Source organism: Monodon monoceros, unplaced genomic scaffold, assembly GCF_005190385.1.
Source record: "Monodon monoceros isolate NGI ecotype Baffin Bay Population unplaced genomic scaffold, NGI_Narwhal_1 Super_Scaffold_7, whole genome shotgun sequence".
Lineage (NCBI taxonomy): Eukaryota > Metazoa > Chordata > Mammalia > Artiodactyla > Monodontidae > Monodon > Monodon monoceros.
Genome location: NW_021703784.1, coordinates 31,739,464 through 31,765,001, shown reverse-complemented (window position 1 = coordinate 31,765,001; position 25,538 = coordinate 31,739,464). Strand labels below are relative to the sequence as shown.

Below are 25,538 nucleotides of genomic sequence, written 5' to 3'. Positions count from 1 at the left end.
CTCAGTCACCCTCTTGGGCAGTCACCACGGATCCCAGGGAGCCCCTGTTTCTTAGCTTCACTCCTTAACACAGTTCCTTCACTTAAGGTGGAATAGCACAGGGTGGTAATGGTTATGTTTAGTGTTCTGGAACTTATATGTGCTTGTTCAAACAATACACTTAAAAGGCTGCAATAATTTATGAATACTAAATAATAATTTCTGTTTCATGTTAGATTTGAATTCGGGTTTTCATGTATTTTTTTAAGACACCACAAGTTGAATTTGAAAAAAAAAATTTTTAACTATTGCCCCCATATCTGAGAGGGATTTTGCTCCTATGGTCCAATAGTTCTCACAAAGTTAAAAAAAAAAAAAAAAATTATCTCCCAGCCTCCCATTTTAATACAGTGGTGGCAAGAAGTGCTCAGGGGCATTGGTATCTTTGAGGTCTGCATTTTAGAACTACCTGTAGACTCCCTGCTAGGACTTTATCAAACGCCTAATTACCCAATACTTAAAGAAGCACTGAAAGGTCAGGAAAAATCAGAAGATACTGCCATTCTAAAATTTGCTTCATTCTCTATTGTAGGTGCCTGGCAGAACCACTGATGACTTACAAATTACACAAAGATTTTATTGTTGCTGTTAGTAAGTACATTTCCACTGGATGCATTAAAAATGATGTGGTTTTATGCTGTATTAGAGGTGTAAGTTTAAACCTGCTAGCTAACATTTTCCTGTCTATTGCTTAAGAAACTGTCATTCTCATATTTAATAGTTTACAATATGGTTATAAGAAATCACAGAGTGAACTAAAATACTTTGTTACTTAATAAGACCTTATTGGGGTGGCGAGTATGATGTCATTAGAAAGAGCTGTGAGGAAGTATTCGAATTACATTTTACTTGATTGGTGAATGTCAGTTTCTTACAAGAGCAATTTCATGGTTAAATAAACAAGACCACAAATCTGTACAGTCAGTTATGCCAGTGCTTTCACTATACACATACTCACATGCTGTGCTCCTAAATCTGGAGAAAGAGTCAGATATTTTTGGCAGGCAGCAAGCACCTTTTCTCTCTTTTTATATTTCTTGATGATGATCAGATATTTATGTTGTTTCTTTAGATCTGTGACTGCCATAATGTGATATGAATAGATAGGCTTAATTCAAAATTGGGGGGGGAGGGGAAGGGGCCAGTGACAATCTTGTAACCTGAGAAGTTAGAAGTGTGTACTTGTAAAACGTTGGGCTCAAAGTGCCAGGTCGCCATCTGAGCCCATCACAAGTTGTAACACTTAGGAGTTGGCATTTCATTGTTAGGATGTATGAGGTATGACTGTAACAAGAGTATTTTTCACAGTCTAAGAAAGAAATCAGCTGCATTAGTTTACCCCACATTGTAATGTCACAGGAAGTATTGTCTACTGACCAAAGTGTCAGGTAAAGCTGAATGATCTTGGTTTTCAGTCCAGCGTACATGACTGACCACATGATCTCACAAACATCTATACTACTTAGCTTTCTCCTGAAAGCTCTGCTCTCCACATCCTCTTTATAGAAATCTGTCTTTGTAAGAAGAACAAGACCTTAGAAAATATATAATCCAACCTCATTTTATTAACTAGGAAATCAGGACCCAGAGGGGGCAGATGACTTTGTCCAAGGACACTGGTAAATTCATAGCAACATCAGGACTACAAGCCAGCTTTTTTGACCCTTAACCTAGAACACTTTCTTACAAAAATTTAGTTTTATAGAAAACGGTGTTTGATCCACTTAACTAGAATGGCTCAATGAGCTGGTTGTTCTGATACAAACATTTGGTCACAAGATTTTTTTTCTTCACTTCTGTGACAAATAATGATCATATTATTCACTACCATGATAATTAAAATGTGTCTTATGTATAGGAATTTATCTTTTGTTTGGGTCAAGGATCATAAAATTAGGTATTATTTGGGTTCAAGCAAGAGAAATCCAGCTCAGGAAAAAGGGGGAGTTATTCAGAGACTAAGGGGAGTCCCTCAGAATTCCTTGGCAGAGGATGGGTCCCACCTTCCATGGCCTGCAACCAGGAACCTCAGAGTAGGAAATAGATGTTTCTCTGCCCATCCTCCCAACTCTTTTTGGAGGGTCTCTCATTTTTGTTCTTTGCTGCATATCTGCCTCATTCTTATCTTCGCTTCCAGACAGATTTTTCTTGGCTTTCTACCTGGCTTTACATGATGTGCCTTTTCACGTGTCCAGCAGGCAGATCAGTTTTGGTGTCTCCATTCCAACGCCTGGGAGAAACTTCATGTTTGGCCCAACCAAAGCCAGGCTCTTTCCTTACCTCATGTACAAATAGCTGTGCCCAGAAGAGATGAAGGTCCCATAATATAAACCCTATGTGTTGGGCACTTTCTGAAGAAAGGGCTTGGCAGGGTGAGCAGTCAACCCAGAATCTGTGTATTTTTGTAAGAGACTATTAAATAGATTCCTTGTTCTGAAGCGTTAGAAGTTTCTCTAGGAGACTTGTCAACATTTTGGCTTTTGCCTTGTAGACTAGACTTGCTTTAGATGATTTTTTGCTTTTCAGATTTACCATTGTCAGCGTGGGCTTAAAAATCTACCAGGCCTTTGTTTGTGCAATAATCCTGACACCTCACAAAAATAACTCCCTGCCATCTTTGGATCTATAAAATTTGGAAAGGAATACCTGCTTCCTCTGGTTTGATGGAGTCACTTGGAGGTTTCAATGCGTTAGAGTGTATTGTAGTACCTGGCACATTAGGCCATTTGCAACAACTGCTGTGATCACTCACGTTGCCAAAGGTTTTATTCTGTCCTTGTGTAGCAAAACCCAAGGAGGAGATGAATTATGGTTGTATGGAAGTATACAGCTCAGGGGCTAAGAGCACATGTCTGGATTAGATAGAACTGGGGTTGACTTCTCTACTTACTGATTGCAGACCATGGACAAATTACTCAACGTCTCTAAGCCTTAGGAAATGATAGTGATAATGCTTACCATGTGAAGCAGTGCTTATAAGGCACAATGGGTGGAAGTGGTTATGATACTTTAATTACTAATGTTTATATATGCATTTTAATACAATTAAAATTTGAACCTTTGCAACCTTTTTTATGTTACAGAGTCTGATGACCAAAACTACCGGGTGGAGGCTGTACATGCATTAGTGCACAAATTACCAGAGAAAAACAGAGAGATGCTGGACATCTTAATAAAGCACCTGGTCAAGTAATTCTCTGACTTATATTGTTCACTTAATTACTTGTTCAGCTGTTAAACTTAAGCATGTTCATGTCCTTTTAAAGGATGTGATGGAGCTATAACCTTGCTATTATAATCAGAGTCCATTGAATGTGCTTAAAAAATGATGTGGCAGTTTGTTTTTAAGATACATCCATACGTGTGTGTGTACCTGTGTATGTTTACGACATGCAAATAATTATATCCTTGCAACTGTTATACTAATGATGGAAAATTTTCATGTCAACTTAAAAATATATGAAGGGGTATATAGCTCTTTCCCAGTTCTTTTAGATACATTGTAAGCCCAAAGTTTGAAGACCAGTTCTCTATTCTACTAGGGTCACCAGGTTATACCAGGTCAAACTGCCACTTGAATGTTAGCTTCCTTCTCCAGATTCATAGTATCTGTCGGTCTCTGAAGATCTTTCTAACTCCGCTGTTAGTTCATCTATGTATTTAAAAATCTTGATAGATAGATATTGTATTAGTCAAGTTTCTCCAGAGAAACAGAACCGATAGGATATTGTGTGTGTGTATGTATATATATACACACATATATGCATATATGTGTGTATATATATATATATATATATATATATATATACACATACATACACACACATATGTATAAGAGAGAGACTGATTGATTGCAAGGAATTGGCTAAACAATTGCAGAGGCTGATTTTAAGGCAGGCTGGAGACCCAGAGAAGAGTTGATGTCGCAGCTTGAATCCAAGGCAGCCTGAGGCACAATTCCTTCTTCCTCAGGGACCTCAGTCTTTTTCTCTTAAGACCTTGAACTGATGTTAAATGAGGCCCACCCATGTTATGGACAGTTGTCTGCTTTACTCAAAGCCTACTGATTTTAAGGTTAATGTCATCTAAAAATACTTTCACAGAAATATCTAGAATTGTGTTTCACCAAATATCAGGGTACTGCAGCCTAGAAAATTTGACACGTAACTTTAGCCATCACAGATCTATCTTGACTCACACACACACACACACACACACACACACACACACACACATTTAATCAAGAAGTTTGTTAGCCATGCTGCTGGAAACAAAAGTCCAAATTCAGGTTTTAAACTTACTTAAAAATTCCCTTATAGCCCCATTTACAAATAGGAACATGTTTTGTCTTAATGAGTACCACGATTCACAATCAAATGATTAATCCTTCCTTGTTTGCTACAAGTAGTAACCCAATGTATCCTAATTTGAGCCATGCACATTTGAAACAGTGATGTACATTAATCAGCCTCATCTTAACTTGCAGACTTTGAGATAATATGAATTTACCCTCCTTGAAATAAGAAGGAAATCCACTAGGAATGACTTCATTTCAAGTTCATTTTTAACTGTTGCCCATATCAGCACCTCTTTTAGCTAATGAATAGGGACTCACTATCCTTGGTCAGAATTACATAGTCTTGAATTATGCTTTTTGAGTTCTGTGACCTCTTCATGAAACTTATCCATACTGTATTTAGTGGGCATTCTCTTGCTGTATTCAAGCTAATTTTTTAGCAAAGCCTTTTAAAATGTACCTTTAAAGTTTCATGAGTGTCACATAAAATGGTTTTGCTTAATTATTCAGAATGTTAGATGAACACAAGTTTCACCTTTAATTATGAATGTGATACAGGAAATAGCAGAGAGAGAGTGTCTAACCACGGAAGAGTACTTAAAATTCTTCTGCCCAACCTTCACCACCATTCCTGGCTCTTTCTTGAATCTGTAAAAGGTCAGTCTCCACTGTCTGAGCAGCAGCAGTAGAATGTGTGCCCACATCACCAATGACTTACTTAAGTAAACTAATAACACTCTTGGTCCCTGGCCACCTTATTGACTTAAGAAAAGAGAATTTAAGATCAGTGACCTGGATTGGTCACTGGCCTAAAGAACCAATGATTGATTCCAAGTCTCCATTAATTAGCTCTGAGACATGGTATAAATCATTGATGTACTTCTGAAAATACTTTGTCTTTAAAACAAGGACATCTGTGGAATCTGCTTTGTACACAAGTTGAGGGAATGAGTTCCAGAACTGGCTGAAATGTGGAATGATAAGGGTCTGTACTGACTGACTAGCTCAGCAGAAGGGAAATTCAATGAAGAGAAAATAGGTGATCAAAATATTTTATCTTCTGAACACCATAGTCATTAACTCTCCTTTTCAAAACAGACCAGTTTTTTATGATTTCTAAATTTATTCCCAGTGAGCTTAATTTAGTCATATTCTAGGTTACTTATATTACCAGGAACTCTTACATTTTAGAGTACATCAAGGGTACCTAGAGTCAGTTTAATTACAGGGAAGACTATTATTTTAAGACCATATTTTATTCAATTTAACTCATTTTATTTAATTCTCTCAAACTGCTCTAAGGATTGTCATTCTTACACTTCGTAGATGAGGGAACTGAAGCCTAGAGAGAGTTATTAAATAATGGACTGATTGCACCCAGCTTCCAAGTTGGAAGGACCCAAGCTTTAAATACAGACAGGCTCACTGCCTTTACAGATGACTTAGTAGACTCTCTAATACATATTAAGCAATTAATATAATATTTGGTTGTATAAAAAGGAAACTTGGAATGAAATTCTTATACTAACCAAGAACCTTCTGAGCTAGTGCTGTCTTGGGCACAAGGGGAAAATTCAGTCAGTGGGACAGTCAGCTCTTCCTGTCCTATGCCAAAAGTCACATGGATAATCCAGAATCCTAGATTCCTCATAAAATTTTACTTTTGTTTCTAGAATGAAGTGAGTGTGCATACTCAATCAGATATAAACATTATCTTATGTTCCTTCCTAGAACTTTATATTCTAACAACCTGGCTGGGAGTAAGATAGAAAAGGCTAAGGTTAACCTAGGAGACTGGTTAAATAAATGAGATTTCCTATTAATGCATCCAATTTCCAAATTAAATCAGTTAACTAGTCAAAGTCATTTTTGAGAGTTTACTGGGATTACTTTTCTAAGGTCAGTAGTATCAGAGCCCTTTCATTTTATTTTCATTTTCAGGCCAGCACTGATGCTACCATATCTCCTTGTCTTACTGTTTGCCTAGCCCAGTGCTCAGCACTAGGGAGGCACTTAGGGAAGTTTTGGATGGATGGTGGATGGTGGATGGATAGAAGGGAAGTAGGATGGAAACATGCCCTAACCAGTCATCTTATGTGGGGAGCTCAGGGGTACTCTTGACTTGAAGTCAGGAGACCCAATTTGAAACAAAATCTCTGTTCCTAATTTGCTGTGACCTCAGGTACATCATTTTTACTTGAGGAGCTTCTTTTTGAAAAATCTGTACAATAGAAAATAACTGGCTTCCTGGGAGGATTAAGTGCAATATTATCTATGAAAATGCCTGGCAGTAGGTTCTCAATATATGTTTAGCGAATCCGAATATAATTATAACCAGTCTACTCCTTTTCTCTACTTTTAAAAAAAAATTTTTATCGAAGTACTATAGTTGATTTACAATGTTGTGTTAATTACTGCTGTATAACACAGTTATTCAGTTTTATATATATATATATATATATACACACACACATTCTTTTTATATATATATTCTTTTCCATTATGGTTTATCACAGGATGTTGACTATAGTTCTCTGTGCTATACAGTAAGGCCTTGTTGTTTATCCATTCTCTATATAAAAGCTTACATCTGCTAACCCCAACCTCCCACTCTGTCCCTCCCCCAACCCCCTCCCCCTTGGCAGCCACCAGTCTGTTCTCTATGTCCATGATTCTGTTTCTGTTTCATAGATAGGTTCATTTGTGTCATATTTTAGATTCCACATATAAGTGATATCATATGGTATTTTTCTTTCTCTTTCTGACTTGCTTCACTTAGTATTGTAGTTTCTAGTTGCATCCATGTTGCTTCAAATGGCATTGTTTCATTCGTCTTTATGGCTGAGTAGTATTCCATTGTATGTATGTACCACATCTTTATCCATTCATCTGTCAGTGGACATTTAGGTTGTTTCCATTTCTTGGCTATTGTGAATAATGCTGCTATGAACATAGGGGTGCATGTATCTTTTTGAATTATAGTTTTGTCTGGTTACATGCCCAGGAATGGGATTGCTGGATCATATGGTAATTCTACTTGTAGTTTTCTGAGGAACCTCCATACTGTTTTCCACAGTAGCTATACCAACTTACACTCCCACCCACAGTGTAGGAGGGTTCCCTTTTCTCCACACCCTCTCCAGCATTTGTTGTCTGCAGGCTTTTTAATGATGGCCATTATGACTGACAACCAGTCTACTCTTAACCGTCTGTTCTAAAAGAAGTATAGTACTGTAGGAAATACCAAACAGCTGATAATCTCTCTAGGGTGATTGAACTCAATTTAGGAAATCAGGATTTTTTCCTTCGATAGATTAACCTTTGTAATTATGTTTTACTTTGGCCAGTGTTAACTTTTTACATCTTTTTAGACTATACCCACTAATGCCAGTTGGGAGTAGCTGAACCTGACTATTTGGGAAAGTTAGCCTGTAATGGCATGTTTATATTTTATGCCATAAGTTTAGTGGTTGAGAACATTTAATAATTATTAAACATATAACTTAAAATATTTTGTTCATCTTATTTGCAGAGTGTCACTACATAGCCAGCAAAATCTCATGACTGTCTCAAACCTTGGTGTCATATTTGGTCCAACTCTAATGAGAGCACAGGAAGAAACTGTGGCTGCCATGATGAATATTAAATTTCAGAATATTGTGGTTGAAATTCTGATAGAGCACTATGAAAAGGTATACCGAATTTTCATGTAGAAGTATAAAATTTTATCTGGCTTCTAAGAAGAAATTTTGCATTTGTATCATCTATGATCCTCACATTGTGATCTCAGATCCCTATTTGGTATCAGTCTTGTAAATTTTGTGTAAATTACTTCTTCATGAGGACTTTGATTTTCTTTTTTCTTGTTCAGTTTTTAAGTGCTTCTCAAAATCCTCTAAGTAAATGATTTCCTTTCTTTTGACATTATTTACTTGTCAAGATTTTCTTCTTTAGTATTTATATAATTAGTTTTTTACTCATACTCAGAAAATAGAATCATTTTGTGGTTAAGTCTATTTTAACTTTTTTAAGCTTTTTGGAATTAGACTCTCCTTATACAGCAGAGCTAATATTCTAGATAAAACAAAAGAAAATAATCAGGGAACAGTCTTGAAACCCTCCCTATATCCAATCCCTAAGGAGGCTTTCTCTAAAAGAGTGAGATCTTAGAATAACTATAAAAGTGAGAAATTGGGAGAGCCAAGTTGATTGGATTATTAAGCAAACTCAGCCACTGAAGGTCTAAACATTGTGATCCATTTATGTCTGATCTAGTCCTTGTGAGAGGATGGCAGTGCCTCTCTCCTTCCCCAGTTCCTTTCTAGTGCCTGTAGAAGGATATCCTTGGTACCTAACTAAGACTGTAAGCGCTCTTAAAACCCAAGAGTGCACGGCTGCATCCTATAGCTGTGCTCAGACCTCTGCCTGCAGCTTGTCATATTCTTGACAGTTCAGGGCCAACAGCATGCCAGCACCTTCTCCTGAGAAGCAAGGGGCTGCTCAGCTGGGGAATGGTACAAAACGAGCCTCTTCCCCTCAGGTTACGTTCAGCATGAAGGTGAAAGAGAATATCATAGTAAAAAGAATCAGTGTGTCTTGGCATAGACATTTGTTAATATTTGACACATTTCTTAAAATTATTGGAAAATCTGAATTTCACTATTGGGGAACGGGGAAGAATAAAAAAGAAAACCCAGAGGAAGCATTACTCAGTGTAAATGGAAAAGTTATAAATGCTTTAGGATATTTATTTTTTGTATCAAGCATCTCTTGCCATGCAATTGATGAACTAACGTATAGTTCTAAGATTATTTAATAGCTCTCAAAGCCAATTTTATGACGAAAATGTCAATTTCACCTTTTTATTGACCTCAGTCCATTTTTCTTCTACGTAGATTTTTCATACTGCCCCAGACCCAAGCATCCCTCTTCCTCAGCCTCAGTCTCGATCTGGATCCCGAAGGACACGTGCAATTTGCCTCTCCACAGGCTCCCGGAAGCCCAGAGGGAGGTATACCCCATGCTTGGCAGAACCCGATAGTAAGTGTACTGGCCTCAAGGAGATGCCTTCTTCATTAATTTGGCTTTATCACACTTTATTAGTACTTAGGTAGAAATAGAAGATATTCTTACTGGTGCTGTCGTCCCAGCACCTGCCCCCCCACCCACCACATTATGTAGTCTCTGTCAGTATAGTTGGAAGGTACCTTGGACAAGCAAATTCATTCCTGATACAAAGGGAAAAAATAGTTTGTGCAATGCCCTTTTTCTCTGTAACGGTGATTAAGTACATCGGGTGCTACTTCGTAGCAGGTTTTGTCCTGTTGTCAAAGTCATAGAGAAGAAAGCAAGAGAAAGCCTGGCTGAGGCAGTCATTTTCTTTCTTCCTTTCACATTATGTTCTTAAAGCGTCATCTCTTGGGTATCAAAGGGTCTGAAACAGAGAGAAAAGAAATAAAAAGAGAATCTACACCACACATTGTTGCTAACTTACTATTCTGAGCCAAGCCCCACCATAAGGTGGGTGGCAGCTTGAGCCCAAAGCATGTGTTAAACTGTGGCCATTTTCATTTTATTTTTGACTCCCAACCCTCTCCCCACACTCCCAGTTTTCCCCACAATCAGTGTTAAATTTTTAATTTAGATCTACTATTTGAGTACTTTATTACAGCTTCTCTGATTTTTTTCTTATACCATACTTGTAGAAACATTAAAAAATACAGCCAGTTAAAATAGCCAGTTTTCTTATGTTGCTACATTCTTAGCAGAAAAAGGAGAAAAATCCTTTCTTTAAAAATTTTGAGGAGCTTATAACTTGCAGCTGACTGTTAATGGTGCCTTTGAATGAAGGAGGACTCAGATACCATTGTAACTCAGAATCACCTAAGATGAGAAAAGTAAAAGAAGGCAGACATATGTCTCAGCATTTCCCCCTTCCATTGATTTCTTTAATATCATCAAGAAATCTTGTTTCTCATACTTGTGAGTCCTGTTTCAGAAGCAAATTTTGTCTGAATTCAACTCAGCCCACTAATGCTTCAACAAATAACATTATTTCATCCGGGCAGGGCACATATAAAAGCTCCCTTGAATAGTATTTAAAAAAGCCTTCACCAAGTTCAAATGCATATTTTAAAGCATTTCTCCAGAACTGAGGAACAGTCCTCCATAGCATGTAAAGGCCTATCACTTCAGTGGGGTCAGGTGGCCACGGAGCACATGAGAGCTGGAGAACAGAAGGGTTTGGGGGTGCCGGTTTCAACAGAGAGCCGCTGTTCTTTTCTCTCCCACCCCTGCCCCTGCTCAGGCGACTCCTATAGCAGCAGCCCGGACAGCACACCAATGGGGAGCATTGAGTCACTTTCCTCTCACTCCTCTGAACAAAACAGCACGACAAAGTCCGCTTCCTGCCCTCCCAGGGAGAAATCTGGAGGGATTCCTTGGATTGCATCCCCATCACCTTCCAATGGACAGAAAAGTCTTGGTCTCTGGACAACTAGTCCTGAGTCAAGTTCTAGAGAAGATGCAACCAAAACAGATGCAGAATCAGATTGCCAGAGTGTCACTTCAGTCACTAGCCCAGGAGATGTGTCCCCACCCATAGACCTGGCCAAGAAAGGGCCTTATGGGCTTTCAGGACTGAAAAGAGCCTCAGCTTCCTCTCTCAGATCCATCTCTGCAGCGGAAGGTAAGCCAGCATAGAGCCTGTGCAGGATGTCATTGTTCCTGTGTCACCTGCTGGATTGTTCAGTATGGTTAAGGAGGGAAAAATTAATAGTGAAGGGACAGAGAATGCTTAACTGCTTTGTTCCTGAGCTAGGATTTTTAAAACTCCTGTATGCTGTGACATTTTTTCTGGATCTTTCCATCTCTGTGAGTTGATGTCTTTATAATTACGGTAGACTGTGATCTCCCAGAGTGATGGGCTGCTGTGCTCAAAGAACATTCTGTCCCTTCTCATTTGGGCTCAGAGAAAAATGCCTCCTTTTGTTATGTGCATGGACTGTGTTACGGCTCTTATTTTGTCTAATAGCACCTTGCCTGTTTTCTTGGGCTTTCTCTTTAGGAAACAAGAGCTACAGTGGATCCATTCAAAGCTTAACTTCCATAGGTTCCAAAGAGACGCCCAAAGCCCCGCCAAACCCAGACCTGCCTCCCAAAATGTGCAGGAAGTTAAGGCTAGACGCTGCCTCCAGCAATGGTTACCAGCGACCGGGCTCCGTGTAAGTGAGAGAGCCTTTGTTTGCTATTTGCTGTGCTTCCCAGGGGTATACAGGGGCTGAGTGGATGCATAAGAACTCTTAGGGTTCCCAAAGCCAAATGCTCATCTGTGGAGTGGGTGCCATCAACTTCTGCAGGACCCTGTCCTCTTTTACAAGTAATGTGAAAGTTAGTACGCTTAGGATATACATATAAAATCTCATGGGGAGACTCTTCAGGCACTTTCCTTAGAAGCAGAGCTATGGCTTAATTTAAAGACATGAAAACAGATGTATAATATAGTGGTTTGGGGTTTTGAAACTAGACGCCTTCCTGTGAAAGCTAAACATCCACCACTCAGCTGTGGCGACTGCCCATATCCTTGACCCTCCCTCTCTTTGTTAGAAATATAGCTGCTTTCTATCTGGTGAGGGTTGGTTTTCTCTCCTCTCCATCGTATGTCTCCCCTACCTGCGTACTCACTGATTTAAACTCCGAGAGAACAGGGAGCATGAAAGTCAAGAAGGAGTGCTTCTAATTGAAAGAAATGACCCAGAGGTGTAAAGGCCGAGAGGGTAGGGTGTATAGAATGAGAACAGAAAGGGGGCAAAGAGGAGAAAATGAGAAACTGGAAAAGCAAGTAAGAGAATCCAAAGAGGAAAGTTTTTCTCCCTTTCATTTTATTTTCCTGACTTTTGCTGAGCTTTTCCAAATGCTGTATGAGCTATTACTGAGCATCCTTGCATATTGTTATTTCTTTTAAGGTCCACAGTGTCCTTCTGCAGTAGGTAGTATAAATCTTGTTTTAGAGATAATTAGAGCTAATACTGGAAAGTTAAGGTCCACACACACTCAGCCAGTAAGTGGCAGAGCTGCGCTTGTAACCCAGGGTTCTCCAACTTGAGTCTGTGCTATTTCTCTTATGCCATGCCCATTTTTAATATGGTGGTATTCCTGACATTTTAATTATTCATTGCAAGTCCAGTAAGGCATTTTACTAAGCCTGTTTCCATAGGAACAGCATCTTAAATTTATTAGTACATCCCTTTCTTTGACAAGAACCTTTTGTTTCAGAGTGTGTTTCACATATGTTATCTCTCATGTTCAGAAATCCAGCTACCACGATATAGGCAGATATATTTGTAACTCTGTCTGCTCTAGTTCTGGTGTGTATAGTTCTAGCCCTTAAGAGAAATTAAATTTTAAGCCAAATATGTCAAGGAAGATGGGAGAATATAAACTCTCTCCTTTGTGGGGGAAAGAGAAGAGCTTCTATTTTGTGATTTTTACTGATAAAGTAGAAATTAAAATGTAGAGACCGTATGTTCTGTATTAGGTGTAAAATGATCCTTCAGATTATCAAATGGCTCATCTCTGGGAAAAAAAGTTTGTCATTTAAAGAAATAAGATAGTTTTTAAATATCTAGTTTAAAAAATCATTCAAAGAATTTTATATTCTCTTCTAGTAAATATAGGAATTTTTCTAATTATCTAGGGTACCTTAGTTTTAGTTCTTTTCACTCTCTACCCAATAGTCTCACTTTTCAAATAGATGCCTTTCCCTCATCATGATTTGAAACAAATTTATTTATTGGTCATATTTTCAGAGTTCTCTCTTTTCACTTTATAGGAACTGTGTTCAAATATTTTAAAAATACGTGAAACAATTTTAGAATTAGTTTTGTCTTAGCTATCAGAACACAAAACAGTTCTTTTGTCTTGTTGATGTGACTCCTCCCTTGTGGCTCCAGGGGAGTCAATGAAAAAGTGTTCCTTTTTTCCTGCTCCCAGGGTTTTCTCAGGTACAAAAAATGCAGGCAGTAAGATCCCCAGAGGAAGTAGCTGTAGGTTTATTACTGTCTGGTACTTGGTGAGCTAGAGACTAGATCTAAAAATTTCTTCTACATTAAAGCTTAAAACAATTAAAATTCAGGTCAAATTTTGGGGACAAATGTTAACTAATTTTTCTGTTTGGGTTAACTGATAACCCTGAATTTCGCTTTGAGCTGCATGATTTTCTAATGAATTTTAATGAAACTTGTATTTTAAAATTATTTTTCAGTGTGGCAGCAAAGGCCCAACTGTTTGAAAACGTTGGTTCACTTAAGTCAGTTTCTTCTGGGCGGTAAGTTCTCAAAACTCTTCAAGTAAAAAACATAAAATACTGGTGACATTGTGTTGACATGGCAGGTCATCTTTGACAGCTCTGCCCCTCAGGTCTGCAGATGGTCAAATCCACCTCTGCTGTCTTCACAGGGAAGTGGTCATGACCATATACAGCATTTAGCATGTCAAAATGTTACAGCAGTGCCTTGTTCGCTAAAACCTTCACAAAGGAAGGGGTCTAAACAAAGAGGTTTTCTGAAAGACACAAGTTGCTGTAACCCTTTGCATACCAAAGACTCCTTTGATAACAGTTAGTTTGTGGAAATTTTTCAAATGTGTATTTTTGACTTGTAAAAGTTAATAGAACTTTTTTTCTGGAAGAAGCTTCATGAATATGCATTAAAGACTGCTTATTCTTAATGGCCACTATGGTGCTGTAGAACTGATTGCCCCAGGGGGCTCTGGTGTTTGAGTGCAGTACTTCATTCAGGGTTTCCAGATTTTACCTTCCGCTCCATTGTTAGAAGGACAAGAATTGTTATATCTTGCTGCTCTTCATGTGCTTGCTTCTAAGGTACCTGCTTCCTCTTCTCTCGGTCCAAATTGATTCTTCTCATCTGCAATGGACTTTGGGTTTTAATTTTGAATATGTCTAAACTAATGGAATTTCTTAGTATTTTGCTATTTGTGATATTTTTCTTTTTTTTTTCTACCATCAGCAACTAGTACAGGTTGGAAATATTCAGTGAATGCTTGTTGAAAGAGGATATAAATGAGAACACTTGAAGGACAAACCTTGATTTTTTTTTTTTTTTGGATGTACTGACCAAAAAAAAATCAAGGTTTGTCCTTCAAGTGTTCTCATTTATATTCTTGACCATATAAAAGTATGTGAACTTTCACAGCAAACATTTTTTAAGCACCTACACAATATTGGGCTTTGTCCTAGTTACTAGGGATAACAGTAACCTTCACACTCTTTTTTTCCAAAGCTTTGTGGAGTTAAAAACACTAACATAGGAGCACCCTCACGGAGTAGAGCCGCTTTGGTATCTCACTAGGACGATGGTCAATGCCTTGCATTTATATAGCAAATCCCAGCATACTTGCATGTACCTTACCTCTGTCTGTAGCATCTTCACCTTCTTCCTTTTTATCAAGGCATGGTGAAAACTAAGCACTGTGCATGTCAGAGCAAACATGATCTCTCTGAGACTGTCACTACTGTTAGGCCTTAGTGTAAGGGATTTAACCTGCTACTTCTGTCTGTCTTGCTCAATGATTGAATTGCTCCACTAGATGGAGCCCTTTTATTAGGAAGCTCTAAACAATCTTAAGAACTCAAGTACTGGAATCAGAGATAATCTTTTAAGAGCTTTAAGACAGCAAGATATTAATGAAGTAAATCAGTATATGACAGTAAATTAATTACTCTGTTATACAATAAGCTTACTCAGATGTTCAACAATCAATCTATGCATTTGCAATATGCTTTTACATTCCAAATACTCCAAATCCACTTCTAATAGTTGTCGGCATAAACTTAGAGCTCACTCAATGATACATTGAAGTTTAAGTCTTCTCTGTCAGTCAGTGTGCAGCACTTGTGGACAGTGTCATAACTTTTCACCTGCCCTTTTATTTTGCTTAACTTTGTCTGCCTTTATCAGTTTAGGTAAAACAGTTACCTGTTGCGGTCTTCAAGGGGTGATCTTATGTGGGAGCATCCCCATACAGACTGTGTTTGCCCAGTGCCTTTGGTGAAAGAGCTGGATTTGATGTAGATGCAGGTCACATCTTTTCTCAGGGTGTGCAGACAGCTGTCACTTTGGTAGGGGGTGTGGCTGGTGCTGGAGGGACTAGAGCCTGCACAGGACGTGAGGCATGGCTTTGCCTCTGCTTAGCGACTGTCACTGTCCTACCGGGGACAGGGTCTGATCCCACGTTGCTGGAGCAGAAGCCCTGAAGGTATGGCCTGAACTGGCTCTGTTCCCTTTAAGTGTGTGTTTTTCCCTCTCCCTGCACCAGGACCCTTGCCCCAGAGGGGGAAGTGCTAAAGCAGGTGGGGCCCATGTAGGCTCTCAGCTCATGTCAGCTGCAGACAGAGGTCCGATGCACTGCCTGTGCAGGTGCCCATGCCTCTGCTCAGACACAGCCTCTGGTGCAAGTCACCTTCATCCCTCACAGCCAATCACTGCCCTGACCTCTTCTGCCCCTACCGTGTCATAGAACTGTTCCGCAAGGCAGGCAGGACGCGCACAGACTCTCTGTGTGTATGGGGGGCCACCACACACACACAGAGTGTGGAGTGGCCACCGTCAGAGATCTGGGTCGCTTCTGATGCACTGCTTGAGTAAGTGCCACCAATGGCTGCCACTGCCCCACCCAGGCTCTGCCCTGGCACCGGGTCACCTCTGCATCCCACAGTCAAGTCTTCTCCCTAGTCCTTGCTGTCCCAGGTCCAGTGCTGCACTGTGATGTGGAGTCTGTGGGGCTGGAGCATTGGCTGGGCTTGATCTGGGGTGCATGTGGTGAGGCAGCTGCCAGAAACCCAGCAGCCGCTAGGATCAACCTCTCTCCGCCCTGCCAGGGGAAAAGCCAGTGTGCATGTGCTCTTCCCAAGGGGAATCCAGGCTTCCCACAGCCCTCCTGTTGGTACCACTGGTCCTCACCAGCCAAGGGCACTTTTCTCCCCCACATAGGCCCTCAGGACTGGGGCACCCAACCTGGGGCTTGTATCGCTTCCTTCCCAGGATAGCTCTCTGCCTGTCTAATCTCTCTTTTCCTCTGAGTTCCCTCCCAGGGGTACAGATCCTGACCCAAATGCTTCTCTTCCCTTCCTACTCAATTCCATGTGTATCTTTCTTGGTTGTTGTACAGGAGTCCTCCTGCCAGTTTCCAATTTGTTTTCAGTGAGAATTGTTCCACATGTAGATGTATTTTGGATGTGTTCATGGGTGGAGGTGAGGTCCATGTTCTCTTACTCTGCCATCTTGGTCTGAATTCTTGGAAATCCATTTTCTTTATCTATGAAATGAAGGTCACAATTCTGTTTCTGACAAATTCTGTACAAAGTGATGTATTTGAAGTACAGGGTAAATTCTCCATAGACGGTCTCTACAATAATAACTAATATTTTTATAATTATTATTATTGAAACTGCTTCCTTAAGATCATCAAGCCTCTAATTAATATGTGTTTGGTATTTGAACATTAACTCTTAACAGTCATTTGAAATCCTTTTGTACCATTAAATACAACTAAACAACAGAAGTTGAGGGTATTTCCCTTACTAACCTCCTACAATGCCTATTTTGCTTTCCTTCTAGGGAACTTAGGATACTCTTGAATTGGACCTCGAAGAATGGTAGAACTGGTAGTGGGTGGTAGAGAGACTAGCCACATTTGGGAAAGAGACCAGTTGGGAGATTTTAGTGGATAGTCTTGAGCAACAGAAAAATAACATCTCTGGATTCACTGCAGGCTCTGAGAGTCATTGAGCAAAGAGGTGATCTAATCAGTGATGCACTTGATCAGGTCATTCAAGTGGCTTTTCAAGGAGGTTGTTGAAGGGAAGAGAACCATTTAAGGTGGAAGTGGTGATATTTTAAAGATATTTTAAAGACCTTAATTAGGGCATTAACAAAAGCATGAAAAACTGTAAGGAGAATTTTATGGCTAGAACTAGGATTGAGCAACTGCTTTGATACTGGGAATGGGAAGGTTCCACGTCTTCGAGACTGATTGTCGGAAAGAGTGATTGATAACTTAGCTCCTGAGCTTAGTTTATGAGCGTATGGAGAGGCGCAAGGAACATTTTGGCCCCTGTGTTTGAGGAGCCTGAGGACCATTGAGAGGCAGTTAGAAACGTGCAGCTGGAACCAGGAGAGAGCATGAAGTTTGATGCCAGAAACTTCTGCACAGCAATTATACTGTATAGATGAAGGCGTGCTTACCCAGTAATGGGGCTTACTGAGGGAAGTGGTAAAGTGGCTGGGCATTGGTCTTTGAGGACTGGTTTCATTTAAGGGTCAGGCAAAGAAGAAGGTGGAGGAATCATCACGAGGAGAAAGCAAGGTCAGTGTGGTAGAAGCTACCAAAAAGTCAAGGAGCTCATGAGAGGAGGGCACTGGTTTTAACCTCTAAGACATCACTGGAAATCTTTAAGAAATCAGGTTCAGTGGAGTGGGAGGGGCCCCTCTGCAAGGGAACTTAACCTGCCAGACTTGTTAAAATGAATATTCCTGAATTTGCCACAGACTCGGTAAACCATAGTATCTGAGACTGAGGCCCGGAGAAAATGTATTTTTGCCAACTTCCCCAAGTGATTCTTAGGTACAAAAAAAAGTTTGAGAACCACTGGAATAGAGAAGAATGTCATAGTACTTAGCGTGACCCTAAGCAGACATTGGTTATTTTATACTTGTTTCTCTTAACCTGTAAAATGCTTTCAAGAGCCAGATGTCACTAGGCTCTGCCTCACGATTACAAAGGCCTGTGGAAAACAGTACCCTCAAAGCTTTCAGCTCTGTCTCAATGATTTATACCTGGGCAGTGGGGAAATCCACTTTAAAGTAATATAATTTAGGCAAGCTGTACCAATATTTTCTGAAGGTTGAGTTGAGAATTAGAATTAATTAAGAATTGAGTGCCTGGCCCATTATAAACAATCAAATTTTCTATTATTATAATTTAAAACCAATATTTTGTTTATAATTACAAAGCACCAAAGCAAAGCTCAGCAGTCTTCTCGTTTAGTGAATTTGAGTTTTTAAAAGGCTGTAAGTCATTGGTTCAGAGCACACTGACACATGTAAGACATACGTAAGATAAAGCACTGTGACACACATAAGAAAGACAAAGGAAGCCATAGTAATTAAAAATAACTTTTTTTTCTTTTTTTAGGGAATATAAAGAATACTGATAAACTAAAAAAGTGAATAAAAGTCACCTCTCATTTTGTCACCTAAAGATAACCACATATTGTTGCACAGCCATCTAATCTTACCTGTTGATAGTGGTTCTCAAACAACTTATACAACTAAAAACATTGTTGAGGACCTCCAAGGAGCTTTTGTTTATATGGGTTATATCTATTAATATTTATTGTATTAGAAATTTAAACAGAAAATTTTTAAATGTTTATGAATTTATTTAACAAAAATAAGCTCATAAGTAATGGGTGACAATAGCAAGATGCAGGTGTGATTATTCACTCTTATTAACAGTCAACAATTATTAATAGTAGAAGTGATTTTTCAGTGACATTATCTTGAGACTTTACAAATGACATTTAAGTGGATTCACCAGATATGCACTAGATCATCAATCAGGAGATGTAGATTTTAGCCTGACTCTGCCATAATGTTCATTTCTCTTGGCCTTCATTTCTACATAAAGAGGATGGACCAAGGAAATATGTAGGTTTCCTTTCAAAATCCAAACTCATTATATGACTCAAGTCCCCTGGATGATCACAAGTCCCCCAGCATATGCTGGGGTCACCCTTTTCTGTACAACCAAGTCAGACAGTTTATGTGCCTACCCCCCAGTCATAACAGGGTCTCGCCTTCCCATCTCTTCCCTCTTCCAAAGGCCATATTTCTAATGTGTTTAAGACAACAGGAGTTGTTTCTTATCCTCCCCTAAGCTGGGCCACACAGAAGCCCCCTCCTCTGCTGTTGCCGTACACCTGCCATGCTGCAGTCAGCTTCTATCCCTTAATGATGGTCACTGCCAGGACCTCAGGAACTGGCATGATTTTACATTTCTGCAGATCTCCTTAATATCTGTCATAATAGGAAATAAATGGATTCTCATACACATTCCATTAGCTGTCAGAGTAGTGCCTCTCAGGGTCCCACCTACCCCTCCTTCCAGATTTCCCTTGACCGCACTTTGAGAACTGCTCCTCTGTGATAAACACAGAAAAGGACCCATGAAGGTGGTGTTCGTGGTATTGTTCCCACCATGGTGCCCAAGAAAGTACATGCTCAACAGAATTGTTGGGCAAATAGATAAAATACACATTTTAACCTAAAAAGACTTTTTTATTCAGTTTTTCACTCCATTTTTAATGGAGTTGCAATATTCTTATCTTTGACACAAGCAACTTTAACTCTACAAGCTCCTGTAAGAGATTTTTAGCATTGAGAAATCCAATACTCAGACATCCAAGCCGGAAACAGCCCATATTTGTTGGCAAAAACCTAAGAAAAGAGTAATATAACTAACTTTAAGAAATCTCCAACCAGTGACTAAGAAGCAAATGTGCGTTTATTGCATTACCTATAAGTGTTTATTGCGAATTGTCATAGGCAGTTTGGAGGTCTTGCCAATGACCAATTTTTCTGTAAAATTTTTGCCTTGCATGCTGACACTGTTTCATGTCATGTTTTCTTCTATAGCATTATTCATAGTAGCTACCTAATAATTCATTGGATTTGGTGTATTTTGTTTATTAAATCGTCTACTGATGAATAATTAGATTGTGGTGATTTGTTTGTTTTTAGGTTTTCTGTATGTTACTGCTTTGGCACCTTTTAGACTATATCTTCCTACTCCCCTCAGAAGGGCATTCCTACCCACTTCAGAAGTGAAATTCTCAGCATACAAAAAATGTGTGTGAGAGACAGTGAGTGTGTATGTGTGTTTAACATTGTTAAGTGGCCCTTCAGAAAACATTATATCAATTTTGATTTGGTGAATTTTTTATTTTGCTTATCATTGAGTATTGAGAATTTTGCACACTGACTCTGTCAAACCTTTAAGTCTACTCGTGAGCATTAGACAGTGTTTAGAATTAGGAATAGGGCTTGTGAACAGATCATCTTCCAAATGATAAGAGAAGAAATGGCTTTCAGGACAGCAGGCATCATTACCTTACTTTCCAATGCGAAAGGAAGCAGGATTCTCAAAATCCTTTTCAAAGGATATTAGAATCTTGTGAACAGAGACTCAATAGGTGACAGTGTTATTTTTACATCTTCTTCAATACACCAAGGCAGTAAAAGAAGAAGCATTAGCACCTGGAAAGAAAACTTCACTGACACAGAATTCTACATTAAATCATCAAAGCTCTCTGCTGAGTTAACACCTGTAGATACAGAGCTCAGCAGAAGAAAATTATACCTGTCTAGTCACATGCACAGGTAATTGAAAAGTCATGACAGATATTATTTTGTGCTGTATATTTTGACACATTTAACAGTATCCATTTATTTAGTGATGTAATTATTCTGTATGTGTTCCCTCACCATCCAATCCCATAAAAAACTATAAGGAGAACACTCATGTCTGAAATATTAATATAAATAATTTGGTTGCATTTTAAAGTATATGAAAAATTATGTCATTGCAAGGATTATTATATCTTAATCATTTCTATAACTCTGGAATTTGTTTCCTTATGCATGCCTTAATTTATCTTAATGATTCAAAGTAATAAGACAGTGATTATTGGTGGAAATCACTGCTGCTAGAAAATTTGACTTTTTAAAAAATCTTTACATGTTTTTAGAGAAGAGGCTCTGCAACCCTCAATTATATCAGATATCAGATCACATTATATCAGATCGAATTAGATCAAGTTACACCAAATTATATCAGATCAAATGTCTATACTTGACTAGAAGATTTATAGGAAAAGCTAGTAGTATCATTTCTATATAAGATCACCATAGTCTGATTCTCAGAAGTCTTCATAACTGGGTAGCATCCTCTCCCCGCACCCCTAACCCATGTCAACCAACACACCCACGTGCACACATTCACATGCACATGTGAGCACATGGCTGTTCTTTGGTGTAAAATCTTGTCCTTCTCTGGGTGCCTCCACTTCATCAATTTTTCCTTAGACCATGTTTCATTGGGAAGTGGTGTTGTGTGCCTACCACAGACTCTCCTAGCAAAGTTTCTGAAAGTACAGCCTGAGACTCACTTCATATGAAATAGACTCTGGGGGCAGGGCCATGGTTTTCCTCTGTAAGCTTTCCCATCTTCAGGTAGCCACTTGGGAACCCTAGTTTAAGTGACCTAGCCTCATTCGGGAAGTTTAGAGATAAGACCCAGGGTCTAGCTCCAATAGGGAAATGTAATCATAATGTAACACTGTTACTTTGAGGGCCTCAGATGGCAAATACTGCTGATGCTTCTTTGCAGATGAAGTATTGATTGGGACCTCAGGGAGGAAAGACAAGATGCCTTGAATCTTTAAGAGGACTTATCATGTAGAAAAAGAGTCCAGAGCACCTTCCCTTTTTTTTTTTAACTCATTAATTCAGTAAATATTTACTGAGTTACTATTAAGCATCAGGCATTGTTCACAGAGGTTACATTATAACTGGGGGAGAAGACAAGAAATATCAACAGTGGCACCAGAATACCATGCAGACTTTAAACTGGAGAATATGAGAGTTGCCTGGGCAGCTATTTTACAGTGTGTGGTCAGGGAAGACCTGGCCTTCAGTGAAACTCAAGAAATTTAAGATAAACTAGAGGGCCATAGCCGAGTGAAGATCAAGAAAATATCTCAGAGCGAGGCCCAGCCAGCCCTGAGGTGGGGATGGGTTTGGCGTGTTTTGGGAGGAGAAAGAGGGCCGGTGTGACCGACGTATAGTAGGTGAGTAGAGGCAGGTACAAAAGATGTAGGAAATTCTGGCAGGTTCCACATTGTATATGGTATGGAGACCAGAGGTGGGAACCAGTTCAGGGTTGTTTTCAGGGAAATCATGTGATCATCAAAACCTTTCAAACTACCCTCTGGCTGCTCTGAATAGAACTGATTGCAAGGGGACAGAAGAGGAAGCCCAGAGGATTTAGGAAGTTAGGAAGCCATTCAGTGAGCTATGCCAGAAATGATCTTGGCTTGGACTCTGGTTGTGGTAGAGATGGTGAGAAGTAGGTGGAGTCAGGTCATTGGATGTTGCAGAGTAAAGGCGACTTCATTAGCCTCCTCAGGTGATGGCTTTTTTAGTGTTGGCTCAGATGGTTTGAAACAGCTCTCATATAAAACTCTGAAATCCTGGCTTCCCTTAAAAAAACAGAGTTTCTGGCTACTTGGAACCTGAACTCCCATATGAGAACAGATATCAGAGCTGAGCGCTGTTTTCCCTTTTTAAGACATGGGTATACTCTGATTTACAAAGACGTGTCCCCACATCTCCCTGACAGTGAGGCTGTTGTTGGTTGCCATTTACCATCAACTTATTCTATTGTTTTTCTTATTTCATGCCCACTTAGTTTATTTACCATACCCTATATACCTTTTAATTTGTGGATCTCACCTCTTATAGTCTGAAATTAAAGTGGCAAATAAATAAATAGGGCTTTAAGGTACCTAAGAACCTCTATAGAGCTGAAAAATAGCCTATTTAGCAGAATACTAACAAATAATAGTGTTCTTTAAAACCAGCTTATTTTGTTTGTTGTAAGTCAGGTGATTACCCTTGGGGGCATTGCCTGGAAGCACAAGAAAGGCTTTGGGTTGTGCTGTCAGTGTTCTCTGGTTGCACAAATGTGTTCACTTTGTGAAATGCACTTATGCACTTACATGTGCACATTATGTATATCATGCTTCACTTATAACTAAAACCGGTATCTTTTTTTTTTTTTTTTTTTTTGGTATGTGGGCCTCTCACTGTTGTGGCCTCTCCCATTGCGGAGCACAGGCTCCGGATGCACAGGCCCAGCGGCCACGGCTCACGGGCCCAGCCGCTCCGCGGCACGTGGGATCCTCCCAGACCGGGGCACGAACCCGTGTCCCCTGCATCGGCAGGCGGACTCTCAACCACTGCACCACCAGGGAAGCCCCAGTATCTTTTTTTAAGAATAGTTTTAAGTATAAATATACTTGAGCATTGTGGTTTTCACAAATTGTCTTTTGCTCTTTCAGCCAAGCCAAAGCCATGTACTCCTGTAAAGCAGAGCACAGCCATGAGCTTTCCTTCCCACAGGGAGCGATATTTTCTAATGGTAAGTACACCCATTCCCTTTGCTTAAGTTTATCATCATGGGGAGGAGGAAGAAGGAGTGGTGTAGCGATAAGAGTCTAAAGTAGAAGCCAGGAAACTCAGAATCATGTCCAACCTCTCATACCTGTACAAGTGAACGCATCAAATCCCTCTAGACCCCAGTTTCCTCCCCTGTGTCAGAGAGAGAGTGATTGATTATATAAATGCAAAAGGCATTTCCAGGTTTACAGGTGCTGTGACACTGTTTTGACAGCTTGAGTATATATGCATACAATCTGATGTGGATTTTTACCCTTTTGTGTATAGAATTATTTGAAGCTAATGTTGACTGAGTGATATTTCTTTATGTATTTTAATTTTTGCCAGTGTACCCATCAGTGGAACCAGGATGGTTGAAGGCAACATATGAAGGCAAAACAGGACTCGTCCCAGAAAATTATGTTGTCTTCCTCTAATACTTTTTAGTGGATGGCAGTATCTTCATGGTATCCATGGTAACAAATAATAAGTGCTATGATTTTATCTGACACAGATATGGGGATCAGCCTGCTAAAATGAAAACAGTCAATTTCTACCAAGTTTTACACCAGCAGACTATGTGGCTCCCTATTAATGGAAAGGGGAAAAATGTTTAAATTGTTTGCCATTCTTTTTAATTTTGGCTAGTTTCATATTTTAAAATAGCTTATCCTCCCCTCCCCACCCCCCCTTTTTTTGGAAAAGTAACTCTCCACAATGTCTCTTTCATAATAATTATAGAATCTCAAATACTGTGTTAAGTACTATATTCCAGAAATTTGGAAACCAGAAATCTGCTATAAGACTTTTGAAATCTGCCCTTTACTGTCTGGTGTTCTCTGAGAAACCTTGAAATCATTACTAAAAAATGTAATTTAAATTGTTCATTTATTATTTTTTCTTAAAAATATACTGCTTTTATATATGATTGTTTTGCTGGTCCTAAACATTTCAAGGAAATAAGGAGTTTTTCTTAACATAGGTTTATTTTTATTTGTTTACCAAGTAGATGATAATATTCAAAAGCAGTAATGAGTAATGTATATGATGTCTGTAAATGAAACCAAATTAGGTCGTACACTGATTCCACTGTAAACATTCTATCCAGCATTCCAGATGCCTTCTCTGGGCTTAGAGCAGGATTCAGCAAACCATTTCTGTGAGGGCCTGATAATAAATATTTTGGGCTTAACAGGTCATGTGGTCTCCATCACACTACTCCACTCTGCCATTGTAGCAGAAAGCAGCCGTAGACAACATGTAAATGGCTGTGGCTGTGTACAATACTGCTTTCTTTCAGGACACTGAAATTTGAAAATCATGATTATCACGTGTCATGAAATATTAAGCTTCTCTGACTTTTAAAATTCCATTTAAAAATATAAATGTTTTTAGCTGATGGGCCATACACGAACAGGTGACAGGCCAGATTTGACTCATGGGTCATGGTTTGCTGACCCCTGGTTTAGAGGATGTGTAAGACTATCTTTATAACTTTGAGATTTTATGAAATTTTATTCCATTAACATATAAATACTGATAAATCATATGCACATATCCTCTGCTGGTAGCATTATAGGGGTATCACAAATGTATAATTACAGTAATAGGAAAACAATGTAAAAGTGCAGTACACAGGCATACAACTTAAATTCTACTTGTAACTCTGTAAAGTGTCAAAGTATTTTATTGATATCTAATTTTGGCTTTTGAGAAATTGTCCTACAAATGATAAAGATGCTGTTTTAAGACAGTGGTAGGGACACTATGCCTTCTAAAGTCTACGCTTAGTTGAAACATAATCTAAACATAAAGGTACAAGATTCTTAAATTACTTTGAACCAGAGATTGAAATTGTTTCATCATCTCTAGCAGGAATACAGTCATACATAATTTTCTGTTATGCC

At 39.1% G+C, this 25,538-nt stretch overlaps 1 protein-coding gene across 6 annotated transcripts in view; it reads left to right on the top strand.

The window, feature by feature from the left end:
- ARHGAP42 (Rho GTPase activating protein 42) overlaps positions 1–25,538 on the top strand; it is a 330,059-nt gene that overhangs the window by 250,326 nt on the left and 54,195 nt on the right. For 4 of the 6 annotated variants that reach the window (XM_029209704.1, XM_029209702.1, XM_029209703.1 and 1 more), the window contains exons 16-24: positions 572–630; positions 3,123–3,228; positions 7,869–8,028; positions 9,232–9,376; positions 10,644–11,024; positions 11,403–11,559; positions 13,599–13,661; positions 23,535–23,614; positions 23,980–24,107. In XM_029209704.1, coding sequence (XP_029065537.1) covers positions 572–630; positions 3,123–3,228; positions 7,869–8,028; positions 9,232–9,376; positions 10,644–11,024; positions 11,403–11,559; positions 13,599–13,661; positions 23,535–23,614; positions 23,980–24,068 — 1,240 coding nt within the window. In that variant the 3' untranslated portion in view covers positions 24,069–24,107. Of the gene's footprint in view, positions 1–571; positions 631–3,122; positions 3,229–7,868; positions 8,029–9,231; positions 9,377–10,643; positions 11,025–11,402; positions 11,560–13,598; positions 13,662–23,534; positions 23,615–23,979; positions 24,501–25,538 lie in introns of those variants that run through there. The other 2 variants (XM_029209699.1, XM_029209705.1) reach the window with 1 other exon arrangement.